We start from the raw sequence: 22,145 nt of genomic DNA on the forward strand, positions 1-22,145 counted from the left end.
GAATGAACCACTGTCACCAATGTGGATGGTACCTGCTGATCCTCTCCCACACTGCGCAGGCACTGCGTAAGGACTCCTGGTCCATATTCTTGCAGCGTCTGGGCTACTGGCTCGATTTGGGAACGACCCAGACACTGAGACTCCGTAGTGCTTCACACGTGTTTCCAAGAGAACTGTTTATTATGTTTACATAGTGCATGAGCAATGTGGAAAACACTAGAAATATTGCATCAGTGGTTTGGTTTTTGGACAGCATTGGAAATGGCAACGCAGCTGCTCGCATCATGTCTGTATCACGAGGTGCGCGATATGCCACGAGGAGCCGAAGCTTTGCGCTTTACTTTGGGAAGTGCCCACCTCTGGCACGTTCACTGCTTGCTCCTCTAGTGCCACAGTTATGCGTTTAGCTGTCTGCTTTTCCTCCATTTCACTTGGAACTTGTAATTTTAGTACAAAAGCACAGTTTTTGAAACCGATCCTGCTAATCCACAAGACTGTTCCCCCTCCCTCTCCTCCCCCCCTCCTCCCATTCCATCCCATCCCAACTCATCCCATCCCCCATGCTCCCACCAACACATACCTCCTTCCCCTCCCTCTCACCCCGGTCACACAGCAAATATCCTGATGCTGCAGTTCCAAGCCATGTGTCCGCCCCAGCCTATGCGATCCAATGGTCTCTGACCAAGTCCCTTTGTTCAGACGTTAATACAAAACACACAATAGGAAAAAAACAAAACAAAAGGAGCCAGACACAAGAGGGAGACACACTGCCGGGCTCCAGCTCTGGCCTCTGAGCCCTTCAACTAAGCTCCACAGCAGCTAGGCTCTTGGGCTACCTCCTTTCACACTCAAGGCTGCAGGTCCCAAGGTTTCCAAGGTGCATAGGAAAAGGAAGAAAGGAAGTAAACTACAAGCCTGTTTCTGTTTTAGGTTCCCCCCCATCCCTTTCCCTCAACCCAATGGCTGCTGGAGGAGATTCTTGACTCCGACAGGTCTTTTCCCGTCTTCCAGTGAGACCCTGCCTGGGGACCAGGTTCACTGTAAGTCACTGGTTCCTCTCTGGAACGTGGGCGATGGGTTTGGCAGTGAGGGGAGGGAGCGGAGCACGTTGTGGGGGGACAACAGGCTTTCGTCTCACAGCAAGTGGGGGGAGATGTCAGGGAAGGCGAGAGAAAAGAGCCGAAGGAAGCCGGTAAAGCTGGCCCTCTGCTTGATGTTTGTACTCAAGACTTCTCCTCGGGGCAGCTTCGGCGTGCCAGCGCCGGCCTGTTGTCCAGTCACCTCTCACAGCCCCGCTGAGAAAAAGCACGTGGCGGGGTGCTCCCTGCTGCTTCATCCTCTGGCTGGCTGCCCTCGTGCCCGCTGGAGATCTCCGAGTCGCAGTCAAGCGCCTCATAAATGGTAGGCAGCGTGGTCTGCTGGCTGAGGCGCTTGCGCAGGCCCACGAGCAACGGCTGCGGCATGGAGGAGACGTCCACGTTGTTGCCGAGGTCAACCCAGGCCAGGCAAGGGAACTTGTTCATGTCCTTCATGGTGTCAGTCAGCTCCTTCATGGTTGCCCGCGTCAGTCGGTTGCCGTTGAGGGAAAGGTGGGTGAGCTTGGGTAGTGCCCAGAGGAAGGGCAGCAGCAGGCGCACCATGTCATCATTCAGCTCGGTGAAGCTCAGGTCCACAGAGGTGAGGTGGTCCCCGTTGTTCTGCAGGTAGTAGGCCATGCGGTGGACATCCCGCATGGTCAGGGGGATCCCTGACAAATCCATGGAGTCCTGGCTCACCTTCTTCTGCAGGCTGGTCTTCAGGCTAAGGACGGAAAGGGGGAGAGAGAGAGGCATCGTTAAGGGGACCGCTCTCATCCATCTCTCACCCAAGTGAGAAAGTACGCGCGACAGGGGAGAACTCGCTAAGAACGTGGGCTAGAACGTTAAGCAAAGGGTTAATGGAGCTCACTGGGGAAACGAGCACAAGGTTTGCACCATGCCTCGGGGCAGACTGTGTCCTGGGGCTTTCCTGTATGTTCTCATCACTTACACATAAACTTTGCCGGAACTGGCTAAACATAGGATGCTAAAGTGTCTTCCACTAGCACATTCCAAAGGGTTTGTCTGTATGTGCGTGTACAGACACTCACGCACAGAAAGCAAAAACAACCAAGGCAAGCAAACTTTCCAAGTGCACCGGTTCGCACTGTGCGTGCCGCCTCTCCAGGTGAATGCCAAGGTCTGCTGCAAACAGACCGTGCCGCAGGGCTACCGCAGAGGACAGCGGTGTTAAAAGGCTGAGAAATGGGTATTTTATCAGGAAAACAATCTATAGGCAGACTGCACTCCAGGAATGGATTTACTGCATGTCCCTTTAAAAGCCTTCCCAAGCAGCACTTAGTCAGTAAGCAGCACCAGTGGCAGCCTATTTGGGTCTCTGTGGTCAGCAGATCATCTGGGATCTGCTGCAGCTGTGAGGAGGCGGGGAGGGCATAAGGGTGCTAAAAGAAACCTAGAGAGATGGTTTCAGCCATTTCTTTCGCTGTCTGCCTGGCAAGCGGAGTGAGGAGGAGGTAGGCAAGCTGTACAGCAGGTAAAGCTGTGCTATGGAACTGTTGGGTATGCGAAGGGAGTGGGATGTGGAGTTTTACGACGGACTGGGGGTTTGTGAGAGTGCTGTGAGAAGTGAGAGCTGTGGGGCTAGAGAAGCCGGTGGGATGTTTTAAGATTTGAGCAGAAATATGTGTTGGCGTAACATACGAGAACCTAATCCTGCAGTGTAAATATTAGTCTTGCTGTCCTTTCAGGCACATCTGGCTTTAATGATATGGGAGCCCTAGTAGGACCCCCACTAGTGTCATTAATCATGTGCTCAGTGGGTCTGTAAGTGCCTTGTCGAGCTTGGGAGGAGCAGGGTGGGTTAAGAATTAACCACCACTTTGAAGGTCCCCACTCTTCCTATCTGGCTCTCTGTAGCGTCCTGCACACCTGTGGCACAGCCAGTCCCTCAGAGCAATGGGTACATGGGGACATGCAATTTCCTCGGAGGAGGCTGCAGCACCGCAGGAGCTCCCGTGGCAGGTGAGATTGTCCCCACGAGCCTTAGCGTTGCCAGGCCCTTCTGCAGTTGTGGAGAGGATGTGACGCTGCCTCTATAGCTTTGCTTTATGTATGCAGTTCATGGCATCCTGGAAATTTCAGTCCTTAATAATCCCCTACGAGCATGCGATAACACAAGTGAATAAACGTGCGCCGGTGCAGGCAACAGCCCTTCGTGGACACGTTCAACACTGGCAAACTGGTAGCTGAGCTTCCTTGTAGGAGCATGAGGTGGAAAGACCTCGTGGCATGCCCTGTCAATTATCAAGCCCACAAATTCCTGCTCTGGGTTTAGCAGCACTTTGTTCAGGCTGCTTCTCTGTGTCCCTCTGCTTCCCGTGGGAATTCACTGTGCAAGGCTGAGGCTGCATCTGCAAAGATGCATTTGAGCTAACGAGCTCTCATGGTACGGAGGTAATAACAGTATGGAATAACTTATATTCAGACCTAAAGGTTTAAAAGAGCCTTATGTATTACTTACTAAATGTTTACACTTCATATGACCCGGAGTACTCCTCAGTGGATCGCGGGAAGGGGCAAGGGGAGCTGTGCTTGTCTGTACTGTCAAAACAGCAGAGGCTGATGTACTGATGAATTATAATTGGTCCGAAAGCACACAAGTGAGTTCTCCAAAGGGCCTTCACTTGAAGATGGTACTTTATATCTCTCCAATATCAGGGCCCCACAAACAGGATTGTGAAGAATTAATCAACCGCATTGCTTCTAGCAGTGGTGCAGCTCTCTTGGCTGCTGCAGTAGCCGTAGGAGTTGTGAACCGTGCGTGCTGCAGTCTGGACGGCACTGGGCAGCCTCCCTTTTCCTGCTAATCCAAGGGATGTGTGGTATCAGCCCAGGCTGCCTGGGAGCTGTATTTCTTCAAGTCTCCTGGAAAAACGACGTGTGCTTTTTTTTTTTTTTTTTTTTTATAGTTTGTCACCAGCCACTGGCAGTGGCGTAACACAATCTACCACAAAAAAAGGTTCAACTTGTATAAAATCTATCAGGGACTGGCCTCAAAGCTGGAAGAGTTTCAGGTCTCCCCTAAGCTGTGCTGGATCTTTTATCTGGGTGTTTGATATGGAGTACTTGTTGTTCTAGCAAAGCTAAGCAGCAAATGCACAGCGGAGGTGTGCATTCATATTGCTCAGATTAAGCAGGGAGAAATGAATCTGGAGTGTAAACCTGACTGCATAAGGGAAATGGTCCTCCATATCCAGCAGGGGCTGGTACAAGAGATGAGACAGAAACCTCCTCTGGCATGAGACTCTGTTGGGGTTGCGGGGTAATACAGGATAAGCAAATCTGTAATTACTTCGGCGCGTGTTTTGCGTGAACACAGCCTGTGGCTCCTGGAAATTTTCATCCCCAGGGCTCTCAACCCATGGCAGATCCCGGGTGTGGAGGGGATAGAGTGTAAGCACAGAAAGGAGACAAACATAGGGACACCCCAGCCCAAGCCTTGCCTGAGCCTGTGCAAAGCCCCCTCTGACCTTCCTATTGCAAATCTACGACGAACAAGCCTTAGCGCTCCCCCAGTTGATACGGGGATGGGAACCAGGAGGGAGTGGGGACCACTGGAGGGCACGGCTGAGCCAGCACCGCTCCCTCTGCCGGGCCTCAGCATTCAGGTGCCGGTTTATCCTGCCGCGTCTGCAACAGCAGCTTTCTTAACGGGGGACAAGTTTTGAGTGGCTCTTGGGGTCCCCTTTTGGGTGACTTGGCTCTGAGCGTGGACGGCGATAAGCGAGGGGAAATGTCAGAAGGACGGGAGCGACGCGCTTGTCCGTCTCTGCCCGTCAAGCCTCCCCTGCCGTTGACTGCTACGCAGGGACTGCAGTAATAAGTCGTGGATCGTGCTCCGAGCAGAGCAGGTACCTTCTGCCGCTCTCCCCAGCAACAAGCCAATACCCCAAGGAGGCTTCAATCAAGCAGACAAATTATCTTCCCGTAATTGATTCTCCAGACTGGACTGCTCCTGGCTGAATGTGCTTAAACCTTCCTGCGTCCTGTCCTGTGCCAGAGCCCTCCCTCCCTCCTTTGCTGGCTTGTTTTTCTTTCCTTTCCTGTGTTTTTTGCTGCTTCCTTTTGCCCTCATTGCTGTACCTGCCAGGGTGACTCTGGGCCTCCTGTCTCAGCACTGGGGGCTCCTCCTGTGTTTAAGTTGTTCTCTTGCCTATAAAAATGCCTTTTGTAGGGATGTGTCTGTAGAAGCCTCGCCCTGGCGGACATAGCCCCTAATGCTGCAGCCAGGCTCTCAGCTCTCTGGTAAGTGCTGAAGCATGAGATCTGACGCCCCACGCATGCTGTGAACCCTGGCAGCTCTCCTCCTTGCCTCCTTGGTGTTTCTGGGCAGCTCCGAGAGGTGCAGCTAAATACCAGCTCTAGGGCAGGGTGCAGAATAGCTGCCCACTCCTTCTCCTCTACTGTTTTAGAGGTAAATATATCTGCTGTCAGAAAAGGGACAGGGAGACGTGGGTAGATTCTTTACTCTGAATTATCTGACGCTTGGTGGTTTTGGGGGGGCTCTGCTAAGCTCTATTTCTCTTGTGGGGTGGGGGGCACGATACACAGGACACCAAGCTCTCAGACACTTGTGCAGCAGCTGAGAAAATGACAGGTTTATTTCCAGGGAAATAGGTCATCTATTATCCCCTAATTTCTGCAAGTGAAATAGGCTTAAAGATTGCTTCAGCCGCAGAAGCTTTTTTTCTTTGTGTGAGACAAAACAGCTACTTAGCGACGTGGCTCTTGATGCCCATGGGGCTTGTGGGCAGAGGACTGCAAAGCACTGGAGGCTGGATTAACCTAATGCTACCGCAACTGGTGCTGTGTGCAGATTTATAATTGTGGGGATTTGCATCTAACAAGGATCTGGACGCTGGATGCAGAGAAGCAGACTGTGTTTGTATTATCTGCAGCAAGCCTAGAGAGGAAACAAACCCCCACTCCCTCAGATGCTAGAGAAACGGTTGCAAGTAAGAAATTCGGTGAAACTTAGAGCAAGAAGCAAGGGCAATCAGCAGCCTGTCCCTGCACTGCCTGCCTGGACCTAGATGCAGCATCCAGTGAGGAACGGTGCCTGTCCGCCCTCCTGTGTATAAGGGATCAGCACCCTGCTTGCAACCCTAGTCCAGCCCTCCCGAGGGATGGCAGCTCTTCTAGGTCCATCTCCTTGTTTCCCAAGTGAAACAAGTTGTTCCTTTCATCGTTCCCAACGCCCTCCTTGGGGTCTGCCCCTTTTCTCGCTTACCCTTCCCTAGGTACCAGCTCTACTCTTCAGTGGGCCAGCAGTCCCCAGTCTGCACCATGAGCCTGGCCATGTGAGATCCACCAAGGATCACCCCAGACAGTGTAAGGGTCTGAGGACCTGCAGGTGTCAGAAGAAGGCTTTCTATCTCTCAATCAGAAATGTGGGCCAGGAAAGGGATGAGACCATCTCACACCTCCCTTGGCTTTTTTCTGGGATAAAAATCTTCCTCTCCCCATATAAAGGCTCTGTTGCTGTCCCTGCCTCCTCAGAACTCAGCTAATGTAAGCAAATTCAGAGCTGTCTTGAGGTGAAACGATTAGACCTGAAATTAATTGCTAGTTGTTTGTCTCCAGAACCTGTCCCAAGGAGCCTAACCCTTAGGCCCTCTTCCAGGTGCTTCTTTGAGTCCATGAAGCTGAAGGCTCAGCACACTTTTATATTAGCACTGAATCCCTTCAGCTTCTTGCTCATCAGCTGAATTGTCTGGTGGCTGCAGGGAAGGGGTGTAAAGGGGCACGATTATTGCTCTGGTGGGGCTTGCAGCAGCCACAGAGGTGCTTGACCTCTTGTTAGCTTTGTAGGGTTTGGAGGAGCTTGTTCAGCCCCAAAATGTTCAGGTTCCTGGAGTCCCAGCCTCATCTCCTTGTGTCCATGCCATGGAGAGAGGCTGGGAGGAGACAGCAAGAGTCAGACAGGATTTCAGTAATAAGGGATGCCCACTACTCCCTGCCTGCCTCTATGGGGAACTACCAGCTTTCTCCCCCTCTCCCTCTTATTTTTACATTTAATTTGCCTCCAAATGTAAAATTTTCCTGATGCCAGAGACTCCCGTCACTGTGCATCCCCCCCTTCATTAACAGGCCCTGCCAGTAGTGGCTAATTAGCCACGAGTCGGGTATCTCTTGGCTGCTCTTCCTTTCAGAGAACCTCTCTGCTTTGAGCAGTGGTTAGGGGATGGACTCCAGGCTTTTTAATTGCCTGCTTAGCGTAACCTCCTTGCTTTGCTTCCCTGTGGTACAGGGTGCTGCTCTGCAGGGCTGGCTTTAGCTGCCTGTAGTGAGACATGGAAAGAGAAGCCTCAAAAGCACGGACCTAGACTAAGCCAGCCTGAGCTGTTCTGAGGCTGGGCCCAGCACCGCTGTAAAGACAGAGGCAGTGCACAAACAGCCCACTTCCATGAGAAGTCCCTTAGTCGCATCTCCATCCTTTGCACCCAAGCTCTTTTGATCAACTGTGAAGACGTCCCTCGCTGTGGAGAGAAGGGAGAGCAAGAGTTGCCTTTCTCCTCCCTTTGCAGCTGGGGTGGGATGTGGATATCTATAGGTGATGGTGCAGCTGAGTACCTCTCCTCCTCCTGGCTCTGCTGTCCTCTTCCCTCTGCCCTTGAAGGTGTGTTCAAGAGAGCTGTGAACCCTTGGCCTCCCTCCTGCTGCCGCTTGATCCATCCGAGACCTCTGGCTCTTTCCCCTCGTTATTTAGGTCTGTCCTAGCAAAGCAGGGAATAATGCCACCTCCTCGCTGTAAATGTCACGTATCGGCCTATGCTCTTCTCAGAGCTTCAAATGCGTAAGTCATGAAGGCACAAGGTCGCTGCTGATTCCTTTTAACTACCATTTGACACCCAGCCTCCATTATTTCACTCATTGTCTGTCTCTCTATCAAAGTGTCCTGCTTCTCCTGCCTGTCAGTCTTGGACTTTTTCTTCTGATCTGTGACCGAGCAGTGTCAAGTTGCCGGGTGACCCCTTCCACCATCTCTAACAGCCTTTGCAGATGTACCTGCCTCTTGATGCTGCTGGGAACCCTGATCACGGGTAGTGTTTGGGCTTCCCTGCCCTGGAAGATGAGGGCAGGGGACAGTTCCTGCCTCTCCCCCCAATTTATTCACCAGTTCACGTCTGTCCAGCTGACATCTCTGAGCAGCAGCTTCTTGAAAACATTGTATGGGGCAGTTCCTGCACTCCCATATGACTATTACCATATGGCTTTAGTTAACTGACTGGTATTCTCTGACTTGGCTTCCTATTTCTAAAGCAGGAATGATGGTGCCTATTTACCCTGTTGCATAAGGGTGACACGAAGCTGTAGTTAATATTCACCTCATGCCGTGTGAAGTCTAGGATCTAATCTGCCAGAACTGTCATCCACAGCCTTAAGTGATGTTTTCAAGAAAAAAAAAAAAAAAAAAAATCCAAAGCCCTTTAGAGCTGTTTCCTTGCAGTCTATTCTAGACACAAGTGTTTTCATTGCATTTTAAAAGTCCATCTAATGCTGCAACATCTGAGCAATGCACATCAATAACTGAGAAACAGAGCAATGAGCCTGGAAGGGATACTCTATTCTTCACCCAGCTTTGGACTGGCCAAGATGAAATTTACTCAGATGAGTAAAGTAAAACTGTGGTGAGACTTGTGAAAAGGAAAGGCCAGGTGCATGCAGTTTGGGAGTTAACTCTGCACACAGCTGCCTTTGCTCTTCCATAAGCAGTTACTGTGTGAAAAAAATCTGGGGTTCTTTCTGTGCCAGGAACACCCTGCTTGTGAAGATCATTCTGTGTTCACTGCCTGCATGTTTTGTGGATTCAGGTTTGACCCGTTGCACTCAAGAAAGGAAGTAGTTTCGCTGAAGTAGCCGCTCTGGGGACGAAGCAAGTGGAAGATACACAAGGTTCCCTGACATGGCTTTGCCAGGACAGCTCAGTTGTAATTCACAGATGCTTCATTGCAGTACGAGGCTGTGATCCAGCTCTCCAGACAAAGGCTGCCTTCACCTGGTACCCTTCTGCCTCTCCGCTCTGAACTGCAGTCCAGTGTGGCTTTGCCGTCAAAAAGTAATACACCCCTTAGATTCAGGGATGCAGATGGTGGCACTTGCACTAGAACACGTAGTTCTCCTGCAATGCTGAATTAAGGAAGCCTCAAGAGTTCTGAAAACAAGAATTAATAACATCCAAAAATTGTGCATCTGTCAAAATATGACAGAAGTGGTGCTGATAGCCTAAAAAGCCTGTATCTGTAGAGAGGAGCATTTCTTAATCCACTACTCTTTACACTATAAATGTCAATTTAATGAGAAAGTGAAGCTGGAGTTATACAACACTCCAGAATGTATTCTGCTCATTAAGTGTGAGTGATCTATACAACTGTAAAATGGTGCTAAAACTGAATTCCTATTAGGATATAAGGGGCTGACAATTGTGCAGTAAAGTCATGCTGGTCCCTGCTGTGGAAATCTTATCCTCCAGCTTTTTAATTTTAACACCCCCCTGAATTTTAATTTTAAAATTCCCCAAGAGCTCAACTTCGCTGTTTGGTTAAGCAGCCAACCCAAGCAAGGTCAGCTGCTGACTGGTAACTGCAGACCTGAGACAGGATTTTGCAGGAAAGGAGAATGGAACCCCTTGCTTTCAGTATGGCAAACCTGTCTGAGTATCACCTGGGCAGCTGAAATAGTCTTTTTGGGTGACTGCATAGCTGGGACCGCTGCTAATCCTTCATTGTACAAGGCAGGCAACCACTGTCAAGAACCCGCTAGCATGGATGAAGAAGGGCAAACTGCCTCCCAGCATCACCTCTGACAGTTTAATCAAGTAGAGAAACCAGACGCAGCCTGGGCTGGATCTCTGACTTGCTTCAGCTGCTGTTGCACGGAGTCCACTGTACCGCAATAAGCTTTCTCCTTCCATGTTTCTGTACGGACTCCGATTCCGGCCTGGGGAACTCGGCTGATAATATCATGCGGCCTGACTTCTCTCCCAGACTCAGGGCCAGGTGCCACGTTACAGTCGCTTCTGTCGGCAGCTCTTTAGAGGAATAGCTAAACCAGCAGCCCGCTGTGTCCTATGCAAGGCACATTGCATCTTTGCTGCAGTCATATATAGCCCTAGGTTGAATATATCAGTGTTTAAGGTGGTAGTGGAAGCAGGTGGGACCTCTGGCTTTAGTGGGCAGCAGAGGTTTTTTGTGGTTAAGGAGGTCTAGAGGAACAGATCTCTGTGTGTCTGCAGCTTCTCACGTTTGATGCTTTGCTAACTTAGTCTAGTTGTGAATATTTAGTATCTGGTTGGGGGTCTATAGCATGAATAGCATAAGACTATTCCTGCTTGGTGGAAATATGATTGGGTCTTAATAGAGTTTACAGTTCCAGCTGTCCTGGCTGTGTATCAAAACAGGAGTGCTTGAAGAAATGTATCTTATTCTTTCTGCTTTATCAGTTAATGGGTGGCTCAGGTTTGTACTCGCTGGATGTTTTAGGTCCCACTGAGAGTAGATGGGGATGTACCTACACTTAGTTTGTTTCTGACCTGCTGGTTTGCTATCTGGCAGTGGGGAGGAATGCCTGATGCGTGATCCAGCTCCAGTATTGCAGGTCCTTTCCATCTCCCATACCACATCTCCTTAACAGCCCAAACGTTAATTAAAACCTGGCAGATGCTCTAAGCTCTCTGTGTGGCTGGGCTTGTTAATTATCTCCTGGATCCATCTGACATGCTGCCAGAAAGTGGAAATTGCATTTCAGAAGAGAACGAGGGGGTCCTGCATCAGCTCTGTGAAAGCCAGAACCCAAAGCCCAGGAGACTGCAAAAGCGAGGGGAGAATTCAGTTCCTGAACGTGGTCTCCACACACTGATTCCTCCCTGCTGTCCCAAATCCCCATTAGGTTTTACAAATGCCTTCAAAGTATTGCTCTTACACCTGTGCTTTTTATGGGACCTTGAAGGCAGGAAGGGTACAAGCCAAGGGTGCGGGTTCAGAGACAGACGTTATAGTAAAATACCCCCACTAGCAGACAGGGGGAAGTGGAGAATTCAGATCAGGTAAAAACAGCCTGGCTGGACAAAATTAAGCCTTGATCTCTCCAAATGAAGCAGCTATTTCTTGCCTCCCTGCTACTGGCAACATCCATTTTCTTGCAGCGGCCTCGGATGCCAACTCTGCAGGCGCCTTTTGCCGCAAACTGCAAACCAGTTCCTCTCCAGTCTTAAAAGAGGAAGCTCTGCCGTTTAATATTTAATCAAAAGTATTTTGTGCATTATGTAACCCCTTGCAGCTGGGCCCGGCTGCCAGGCAGGGCCACCCGTTTGAGACCTATATTTCCCTCCACCGCATGTTGTCTTGCTGTCCTCTCCCTGCTTGCGCTTACAGATGCTCTGTACCTGGCCAATACTTTGGGCCTGACCCCTGTGGGGGGGATTTTGGGCTTACAGGGCCCAGAAGCTGTTCTCTGGGCCACAGACCTGCTCTCTGTGTTGTACGTGATGACTTTGCAGCAGGCAGTTCTCTCTTCTCCCTGGGCTGGGCAGTCAGAGGGAACGCCTCCAGTTTGACTCTCCAGTCTGGAGTCCAACTGAAGAAGTTTGTTCCACCTGCAAACAGGAGCGTGGGGGCACAGGGTTGAGTTAAGCACCAGCAGGGAGGGATTTTTCAGTTGGAAAACCAGAGGGAGGTTGGGTTTCGGCAAAAGGGAGGTTGGAGGGAAATGGAGACAGCCACCCTCTATAGAGCTCTCCTTGTCTCCAGCACTTCTTATCTTTAAGCCTCTCTACCTTGGGAGAGGACAGGGATGAGGGCAGACCTGCTCTCTACATCCTACGTCTCCAGTGTTCTGTAGGATCCCACAGGGAAAATGTCATCTAACTGACTGGGTCTGGAAAAGGACTCGCTCAGCTCTGGTCTCTTGGTCTGTGCTGTGGTTCCCACCTGCAAACTGGTCCCTAGCAGTCCTGCCCTGTGGGATGCTGAGGATGAGAGCATTGAAACTCACGGAGTGCTCAGATTTGGTGGCAAAGTGGGGCTACAGGTACGAGAGACAGATGGCCTGGAAATCTTGGTATTAGGGATTTTATTCCTTAAGATGCACTGGGGATCTGCCTGTTAGAACGAAAGGTACGATGGAAATGTCAATTCCCTTGGGGGATTTTAAGTTGCTGGCACATGCATCAAAGACTCTGAAAGTCTCAAGGAAGCCCAAGGCCATCCTCAGAGTGCTGCAATTTTGCATTTTTTTTAATCCAATCCTGCGTTAATTCCTGTGAAGCTAATGGGGCTGACATGAGCTCTCAGTCGCTTCTCTGTTTTCTTCAGCAGTGGTGATCTGTGTCATAGGAACAAGCTTTGCTTGAGGAAAATGAGGAGAAAGGGGTGGATTTACAAGAAGTAGGGATTGCTCGTTATCTGGTTAGAAAAGCCAGGAAGTGTCAAGGAGACATGAAGTGTAGGTGTCTGAATATGTTTGTAGTAGTGGAAAGCAGCTGCCATCCAGTAGCTGTCAGTGACCCACGGGCTTTGAGTTGGGTCCCCTGTGCGTGAGGCTCTGCGCCATCTCGGGTCCCTCTGCTGGCTCTGGCAGAGAAGTGGGAGGTAATTAAGGACAGTCACCTCTCTCCCAGCCATCCCAAAGTGGTTCCTACTGAATGGGGTGATCTGCTTGCGGTAGTGCCTCGTAATGGGAGACCTTCCCCACAAGGCAGAGAAGTTATACTGGGATAGACGAGGAGAAAGTGGGATGCAGAGCTGGGGGCCAGCTCAGCTTGGCACGTGGGTGTGTGTATCTGTAAGGATACCAGATTTGGCCATGATTCTAGGGCCAAACACCCTACAAGCCCTGCCGGGAGGGTTGTCTGCAGTGTGCAATCAGTGAGATTGATTTCAGTGCACTTGGGAGAGGTCAAGGAACTGCAAGACGACATAAAAAGGAGTAAATAGCAAACCAGATCAAGGAGAGGGGTGTTGGTACTGACCCTGTGCTGTCTGGCTAGAGGTTTTCCAAGAGACTGAGCGGCGGCTGCCGCGCAGGTTTTCGGTCCTGCCTTTCTGCGAGAAGGGCAGTAGTGGCAGACCGGGATGGAGCTTGGCTGCAGCACAGTTTCTCCCGGCAGATCCCCCTCTGTGCCCACCCACACCGTCCCTGCCAGGCTGCTTACCACACTTGGGACTTCCTCCGGGGCATGCCGTGCCGGTGCCATTTCGAGTGGGGGGTTAGGTGGTAAATCAGCTGCCTGCAGATCCTGTCTGAGGATTTCCAGGGGTCATATTCCTGAAAGCAAAGGGACAGCTTAGATTCTGCCTGCGCCACAGCAGAACAGGAGGTCAGGGGGAGGACAGAAGAAGATGGGAAAGGAACAGAGGTGGTAGTGGAACAGGGGTGTGTATATAAGGGAGGAGATGAAGAGAAGAGAGGATGAAAGAGGAATGGTGAGAAGGTCTGAGGTGCCTCTGCCACATGCCATCTCCTCCTGGGGTGGGGGAGCAGCAGTAGTAGTTCTGCACTGCCAGAAAGGACCCCAGGCCAGCCAGCATGTTCCTGCCCAGAGCGGGGTGACAATTTTACACCCTACCCAGGAGCAAGTGGAGCTCAGAAGAGGGGGGTATTTTCTAGAGCAGTGGCAGGGGGTCTGGCTCTAGGCCAGGCAACACCCAGGAGCACGGGGTGGCTGATGGTGCCAGAAGGGCTCTGTGCAGGGACTCCCTACACCCTTTTCTTCAAAAATCTCCACTTTCAAAAAAAGCCCAGTGTAGGGTTTGCATGAGCGCCTGAGCTCGTCACTGCTGTGTCCTCAGCAGCACCATCCCCAGCTGTGCAGACAAGCTGCCAACTCATTCTGTTACAGGACTGCTAAATCTCTATCAATTACCATGTTGCCGTGCTTCCCAAACTCTAACTGCATACTGTCTTTGGACTGACTGTCTGTTACCCTGATATGGAAAGCTGAGCAGTCAACACCCTTGTCCCACCCCTGAGATGCTTCTTGCTGGGAGAGATGTGCCCTGTCATACCCCTGCTCCTCCTGCAGCAGCACCCTGACTCTGTTCCCTCCCGTGCTCCAGCTGGGAGGTGCTGGGACAGGGAACCTGAGAGTTCCCCGTACTACATCTCACTTCATTCTGGTCCATTCTGATCCTGGAGGTTTGAGTTTGGGAGCTTACCAATGCCAGCAGTTCCCTTCAGCCCCTGCAGTAACTCACTGGGAAAAGATCGCGCCAAGATGGTCGCTACCTTCCTGGGTTTATTTTTGCGTGCATTCTCTATCGCCATGACTTTGAACAGCACCCTCCTTCCTCTGGTGAAGCAGAACGGCGAATGGCAGCTGCTGAACGCCGGGATTTCTGCCCCCTCCATCATATTTTCCAAATGCTGACAGACACCCGCATTCCCATTCCTCAGCCCTCCAGCTGTGGTGCAACGTGCATTTAGGGATTTGTTAGGTAAACACGTAGTAAAGCTGTCAGGGAATATGCTAATTTATTCCTTATTGCAAGCGGTTAAAGTGCTGTACTGTGGGCCAACAGCTGCACTGTGACTTCCCTAAGCAGCCACCGAATCAGCTGAACTCCCCGGGGACGCGCTGCCAGCATGTGGCTCCTCTGCTGCGCCAAGTGGCGAGGGATCCCAGCCTCGGTGCTCAGCTGAGCACCCCCTGATCCCTGTCCCAGCTCCCCTAGGAGCCCCACAGGGACTGGCCTGTGTCCTTGGGTTAAGTGCCTTGTTCTAGACTACTACCGTGCTGGCAAGGCTGTAAACTGGCACCCTGCTCTCACCTACACCAGCAAACCTTTCCAACTGGGTGCACGTGCACACCAGGCTTCAGCGCGGAAGCTGGCACAAAGCTCTGCGAGCGTTTGTTGGCTCACAACCGAGAATTACCCTCCCGTTCCTTCCCGTGTCCTCGCTGATTTAATTTCCACTGACAGACTGGGAATTGCGCTCAGCCTGCTTGCCTCTAATGCAGTTACACCCACCAGATGCTCAGCCAGGGTCAGAGAGGGGACGTGGTCTGCCGATGTTCGTGCCGGGAAGGGTGCTGGTGCTGTAGGGTACTGAGTCTCTCTGACCCCTTAATTAAACTCCTGTTGGCTTTGAGGGGCAGCTCAGGTACTCAACATCTTCCTTAGGAATGGGGAAAATCTTATCTATGTAATGGTACGTGTGTCAGTGCAGATAAGCACGTGCATCTATAAGACATAGAAAATGAGGGTGGGGTAGTATATGCAAGTATATAAAAATCGTAGTGGGTTCTCTGCTAGGCACCTGGGTACTGGAGTAGGGTAGTGTCCCCTCGTGCTGCCTCCCCTGAAGGGCACTGCACAGCATGAGGTTGGAGATGGTCAAGTAGAACAGCTGGAGATGACGTCAAGTGGAGTATGGTTAAGAGGTACTACTGCTGCAACCCACCTGCTTGTAGATGCTTATAAAATTTGCATGAAAATTACACTTGAAAAGAAGATATTTTTTTTTTCAGGCTGCACTGCAGCCCAATGATGATGATTAAACTTTGGCTCAATGTAGTTTGTCTACTGAGACCTGACTTGTTAATTGTTATCAGAGAGTCTCAGGAGATGGCAGAACAAGGTTAGAAATGCCACTGATCTACACCAGGCATTCAGTGTAGTCCCTGGGGCACTGCTGTTTGCTCTGAGCTGTGTGTACTTAATATCTCTCTTTGAATAAAGAAATTCACTCTACTGCTCTTCTTATAAAGCAAACGTGATACTTGCCAAGCCTGATGAGCAAATGGATGTATTGCGAATCCAAGTGTTTGTGGTGGCAAAGGGTAACAGAAGTAGATGCTGGTGTTGCAGTGGGACTGGGGTATCTGTGATGTTTGTCTGCGCTCAGCCTTGCCTTTCTTTGGCTCTGTTCTCCTCGTTCTCTGAAGGAAAGAGCCGGAGCAGTGCAGGGATACCGTGCACATAATGCATTTGCTCCTTGAACCCTGAGTTGCAATGCATTCCTACAGCACCGTTCTTTACTCGCAGATCCGAGAGGCTACAGGGGGGATGTAATGCTGGATTAGGGTAGTTACATATGGCAAAGGGCTCAGGAAGACAGAGGTGGTTCTCCTTCTGCAGAGGTACAGAGCTCTGGCTTCCCCTCTGCAGCCCCATGAGCCCCCCATAAGCTAGCTGCTTTAAACCTCTGAGGCATAGCGGTGAATACGGCACCACCACCCGCCCCATATATTTTTATCTGGCCTGTACCCTGTCATCAAGTTTACTATTGGCACAAAAAGTAAATTCCTGATTTCTGTGCGCTTAACCGCCCCCTCCTTCATTTGCATTCGTGTTCTGAGGTAGTCTTAACTGATTTCTACAGAAATATGCACAACAATCTCTATGCTGCCGCTCTAAGGCCGTACACTGGCTGGTTCTGAAGGATTGCTGAGCACCACCCAGCGCCAGCCACCCCCTTAAGGCTCTCTCCGCATCAGCGCTACGTTGCAAAGTATTCTTCAAGAGGAGGGAAGGGTTCACCTTTTTGGGACACTGCAGATCTCTAGCAAGGCTCATCAGCAAGTCATGGGAGATGGGATCCACTAAGTTGAGGAAAGTTGCATTTTTGTAGAGCACTTCATTGAGGAATGTTCCTTCCAGTCCCAGGTCCTACAAGAGAAAGAGTCAGTCAGATCCACGGGATTCCTTGGAGCTATAACCATGACATGTTTTGAAACCAGAAAGCGAATCCGATGAGGTGCCAGCTGGTTTGCTCAATACAGGAAACTATCCAACAAAGGTGAAGCAGCTGCGTCTAACCCAGCATTACCGTGACGAGAGATGCGGACAGCCAGAGAGCTGAATGAGCTGCAGTGTTAAGTTGAGCTAGCCAGCCTAGGGACTGACCACTTGGTTTCCAACTACCACAGGAAGGTGAGAGTGGTATCGTTTCCAGACTGGCTGGAGCCCAGAGAGAATTAGCTCTAGAGAAACTCACAGTTTTGTCAGCCTCTGTGGGTGAATCTGTTGAAGAAGCTGAACAGGAAGGCTGGCTCTAAACCTGCTTCTCCAATCTCAGCTATTCTGGAAGAATCAAACCCTTCTCAGGTATTTAGATACTGCCATACGACCTGGTGGTGGCTGGCTGACCCAAAGTCCTGTCCGTCAGTATGAGTTTAGCTGTGCTTTGAATTTCTCAGTAAGCGCTAAGCACTGGCAGTATTGTCTTTTGGGTGTAACGGTAAATTTATAAGTAGCTATACATGACAGTCATGGGGAGTCCTTTTCCTATTGTCCACAGTGTGAACGAGGGGAACATCCGTGGTCCGTGCAACTTACGCGCATGGACCAGGGTATGGGGCACCTTTGGACATGCTGGAAGAAACCTCAGCATCTTTGGGAACAAAAGGCCTCCCCAGGGGCCAGATGGGTGATACTGCAAAGAGCTAAGCTGTTTCTTGCTAAGAGGAAAGCTAAGATCTAATATATGACGTAGTTATTACAAGCAGGAGGTACCACAGAGCTGTGAAAAAGAAGAAAAAAAAAAAAAAAAAAGGCATCTGGGAAAGAGAAATCACATACTCGCATTAAAATACCCTGGGGGCAGAAAAAAAAATACCCCAGGAGCAGAAATGTAGAACAAAAAAGCTCCCTAATAGGGGTGGTGCTGGGTTTGATTCAGTTGACAAGGAGGGCTCAGCTGAGGAAGGAAACAAGTCCTATGCCCATTCTGTGTGCTGCTGCCAGCAGAAATGAATAAGCAAATGGGTGCCCCATATGTTCGCGCTGCTCCACTGAATGTGTGCTTCAGGCACCACCCAGCAAAAGATGCACTGAGAGCTCAAAAAAAAAAGAGAAGGAAAAAAGAGAGAGAGAGGAAAATAAAAGCAGGGTGTACACACATACATCACCAGCAGGGATGGAGCCATAGCTGGCAGAGGTGTTGGATCTTAACCCTAAGCAGCGATCAAAGCCAGTGCTGTATCCAGTCTCTCCTGCTGTGGATATGCTTAGGTCGAGCAGAGAGCACACCACCAAAGAGACCCTGGCTACAGATCTGGTGGAGAAAGAATAAATCGAATGCTTTACAGCCCAATTGCTGTGTGTACACAGATGATACCCAGGAGCAACCAAGGAACCCAAGCAGTGGATCAGTGCTGAAGGACAGACAGCCACAGACAGCTGGATGTGGGCCAGAAGTGTACCAAGGCATCATGCCAATGTCTCCCTTAAGCATAAGGCTTCAGGGAAATGGAGCCTCCTACGCCAAGTGTAATATGCACAGATGAAGAAAGCTGTCGAGAGGATGGCATGGCTGGGCATGCAGCAGTGCATGTCAAAGCAGTAATTAAACTCCCCCAACTGGAGCTATACCGTTAAGATGAATCTGCATTCCCATTATAAATCCTGCCTGCAAGGGTTTTATAAATGATATAGCTGTAAATATTCACTTCATGTTGATAGTCCATAAATTCTTAGCCCAGGGCGTTTTCTGGTTCACCTTAATTATTCCCAGCCCCCCCCCCCCCCCCCCCTCATTTCTTGAAAAAGTTTGTACCACCTAAAGGGTGGCTGCAAACAGCAGAATATTTTAAGTCTTGCCAGTTCAGCTGGCTTAGTGCCGTTACCTTAAAAATGACACTTGGCCGTTGTCTCGGCACAGGGAAATCAGATTGTACCAGACTTTTTGCTGCTGTAAGTCTGTTGTGTCCCCTGGCTTCAGCTAAGCGTTGCCCATTTAGACCAGCAGGAAAGCTGGTCTGTCTTTTGCGGGTGGGTATTTCTGAGACGGATAAGATGATGTGCAATAGAGCTGGCCAAGTGTTCCTGTACAAAGCAAGCGTACGTGAGCGTACACCTATGGTTTGCAGTTGCATCTCTGTGCGGTCTTCCAAAATGCTGGGATCTTGCGTCTCTGTTAGTGAATCTGCTTCTGCTTGGCTTGCGTGTTTTACTTTATTTCACCCTCCCAACGTTCAAGGAGCAGACCACAGCCCTTCGGAGTCTGTAGACCACAGGTCAAAAAACACTGGCAGATACAACTACATGCCACGGCGTACACCTGCAGGGCCGGACAAGGTCTGTGTGTGCTGGAGCAGCAGGCTGCCCTGCATCGGGAGCCCGTGTCCTCTGGTCTGGCTGAGCGCGTCTGCTCACTTGAGGATGCTGCGATTCCGGTCCCACCGTTGCTCTGCCTTTTCTGGGGTGTTTGCACCCTGGCCCAAGGCCCAGTGATGAGGGATGGTGTTAAATAGCCTCGCTGTCCGCTAGAGTGAACAAGGTGTCTCTCTTTTTACAGGTAACAAACAGACCCTCACCTGGGACACTTTAATCCGTGACTCCTGAGAGCGTGTTACTGCCGAGGTAAGCCAGTCTGTGTAAGGAAGGACATGCTGGGGACCAAGCTAAGGGCCGAATTTAGTTGAGGAGCGAGGGAAATTTGTAAATGGGAAAAAACTCTGATCGTAATGTTCTTTGAAGCTGACGCTGGACATGTGAGGAGGACTGGTTCTGATTACATGACCCCAGACTGGCTGGCAGTTGTGTTTAGTTCTTGAAGGGTGTGGTACGTGTTAGTGGTGTAGCCATCTCTCTGAAATGTCTGAGCACAAAATGAACCAGAGGCTTTGGGGTGGCGTTGGATGGGTTCCCATCCTACTTGGCGGAGGAAGGCTCTGTTGTGACTCCAGGATGCGTGTCCCACTGCTCTGTCGTGAGCAGATGAACAGAGGGGTCACTATTTCGACATGGACGGGCAGAGATGGGGACAGTCAATAACAAGGGGAACTGGACGGGCAGTGAACAAAACGTGAGTGTTCTGGACATGGTAATTCTCAGCCACAGATGTGGGGAAGCCGAGCGTTTGACTGATCCTGAAAGGAGCTGGCAGGCTGCACTGAAAGGAGGGCTTAGAAACGATCCTCCATTCCAGATGGCCCTCCGACTTAGCATTCAAACCCTGGCTGTTCACAGATGGACCTTCTGGAGACCTCCGAGGTCTGTGGAGGATTTCAGTGCTTCAGTCTCAAGGAGAGGTGCTGAGCACGATAGAAAATGACATTCTGTAGTTCTGGCCTCTGGCATACCCTACAGAAGTCTGTTCATGTTACATTGCCACGTTCATGAAGTGAGCGGTTGCCTCTTTTTCTTCACAAGCTTCTTGTAATAGTGCCTTTCCAAAACTGCCTTTGCAATCTTATTCAACCCTTGTCTGCCATACCAGTGCACACATACAGGCTTTCTGCTGAGGGTTTACGAGTCTATGCGCATGGCAAGAAGAGCGTTTGTGGCGCTGGTAACAATCCTCATGTGAGCACTACGGCAGTGGATGGGAAAAGTAGAGATGTAATTTTTGGTCCTGTAAATTCTTACTCATGAGAGAGCGACTTGCTGGTAGCCCAGGGCATTGACCACCGGTGTTGGATGTGTTGTAAAACGCAGGATGTTCAGAGCAGAGACAGGGCTGTTAATGCCTCCCAGCAAGCCAGTCCCCGCTCCAGTGTACTCACGCCCCAAGGTTATTTGCCACTATGGCGAGAAACTCAGGATGCTCCCAGGATGAAGTAGGCCACTATCTAACGAAGCAACGTGATAAAGCTAAGAACCGATGGTATTTTATGTCCAAATCGGAGGGAGGATTTGTCCCCTGTGCTACTGATTGCAGAGTTGCCTGCAGTTTAGGGGAGCTGAGCTTGCCTGGGGAGTGACGGTAGCACTGAGTGATGGAGGAGATGGCTCCGTTCCAGCGGCAGGGCTCTGTCCTCAGCATCAGTTTGGCACCACGCTGTCTGCACACTGGTTTTTCTATTCCTGAATGGCGGCGGGCAGAAACAACCTCCCACTGATACACTGACCCCTTTACCTCTTCCTCTTCGCCTAGGCTGTCCCAGACCACCTCTCCAAAACCGTTTTGGGGGGCTTGCAATAAGACAGCTCTTGGGCGGGCGTGTTGGGACGCGGTGACGGTGGGATGACAGCGGATGGGGACAGCTGAGGCTCGGACACCCCTTCTTCTGCCCGGGGCGGGGGGGGGGGGGGGCACGACCCTCCTCCCAGCTCCTCTCTCTCCCCGGCCGGGTTCCCCTCGGGGAGGTGGCAGGGGAGCCGGGCCGGCTCGTCGCCTCCCGCTCCCGGGGACCGACCGCGGCGGCTCCCGGGGACCGACCGCGGCGGCTCCCGGGGACCGACCGCGGCGGCTCCCGCACCGCCGGGGCACGGAACCACCGAAGGCGGCACAAAGAGCCCGCACCGCCAAGACGGGCGGGGGGCGGGGGGGAGCTGCAAACCCACACCGCCCAGGACCCGGGGGGGGGCTTGGAAACCCTTGCTCCCTGCCTCCCACCGCCCGGCCCAGGGGACCGCAGACCCCGGCCCCCCCGCCCGGCCCTTTGTCCGCCCCGGGGGCCCGGTTGGCCGGCGGTTTTTTTACCTTCCTAAGGAGCCTGAGGATGTGCACGGCGTGCTCCCGTTTATGCTCCCGGATGGTGGCCTGGATCTCCCGGAGCCAGCCCACCCGCCGCACGTAGGGAGCCGGCGAGGCTTTCCGCAGCACCCCGGGCAGCTTCTGCGGGTGGAGGAGCAGGGAGGAGAGATGGAAGTCTCCCCGGCCGCCCTCCAGCCTGCCGCCGCAGGGCTCCTCCGCGCTCTCCTCCTCCAGGCTGCTCTGCCGGCTCAGCCGGGAACCCATGGCCGCGATGCCGCTTCGCCTCGCCGCGCTCCGCACCGGCCGGGCGCCGGGCTCCCGGCCCGGGGGAGGCGCCCGGGGGAGGCGGGAGGGCCGGGCCGCTCCGCTCCGCTCCGCCCCGGCTGCCCGGCCCGTAGTTGCCGGCGCGGCCGGGCGAGCAACGCCCCGGGGGTATTTTATTTGCTCGGGTCCCGGCCCCTGCACCCGCCTCCCCGGCGGCTGGGCAGCCCCGGCTGCCTCTTCTCCCGCAGGCGCCTCCTCCTCCTCCTCCTCCTCCTCCTCCTCCTCCTCCTCCTCCTCCTCCTCCTCCCCGGTTTGTTCTGCCGGGAGATGCTCGGTGGAGAAGACAAAGAGAGAAGCGGATGCTGCCGGGACCGCTCCTTGCATCCAGGCGTTTCGGGGAGCTTTTTGGTTTTTTTTTTTTTC

General features: G+C 51.8%; 1 protein-coding gene across 1 annotated transcript; it reads right to left on the reverse strand.

Annotated features, from left to right (window-relative positions):
- Positions 1-560: 560 nt before the first annotated feature.
- Positions 561-21,754, reverse strand: LRRC75B (leucine rich repeat containing 75B). The gene is made up of 4 exons (XM_049805574.1): positions 21,465-21,754; positions 16,577-16,705; positions 13,249-13,361; positions 561-1,800 (listed from the first exon to the last, which is right to left on the reverse strand). The coding sequence occupies exons 1-4, from the start codon at positions 21,720-21,722 to the stop codon at positions 1,278-1,280; spliced, it is 1,023 nt and encodes a 340-aa protein (XP_049661531.1). The 5' UTR covers positions 21,723-21,754; the 3' UTR covers positions 561-1,277.
- Between the last annotated feature and the right edge of the window lie 391 nt (positions 21,755-22,145).

Source organism: Accipiter gentilis, chromosome 7, assembly GCF_929443795.1.
Source record: "Accipiter gentilis chromosome 7, bAccGen1.1, whole genome shotgun sequence".
Lineage (NCBI taxonomy): Eukaryota > Metazoa > Chordata > Aves > Accipitriformes > Accipitridae > Astur > Astur gentilis.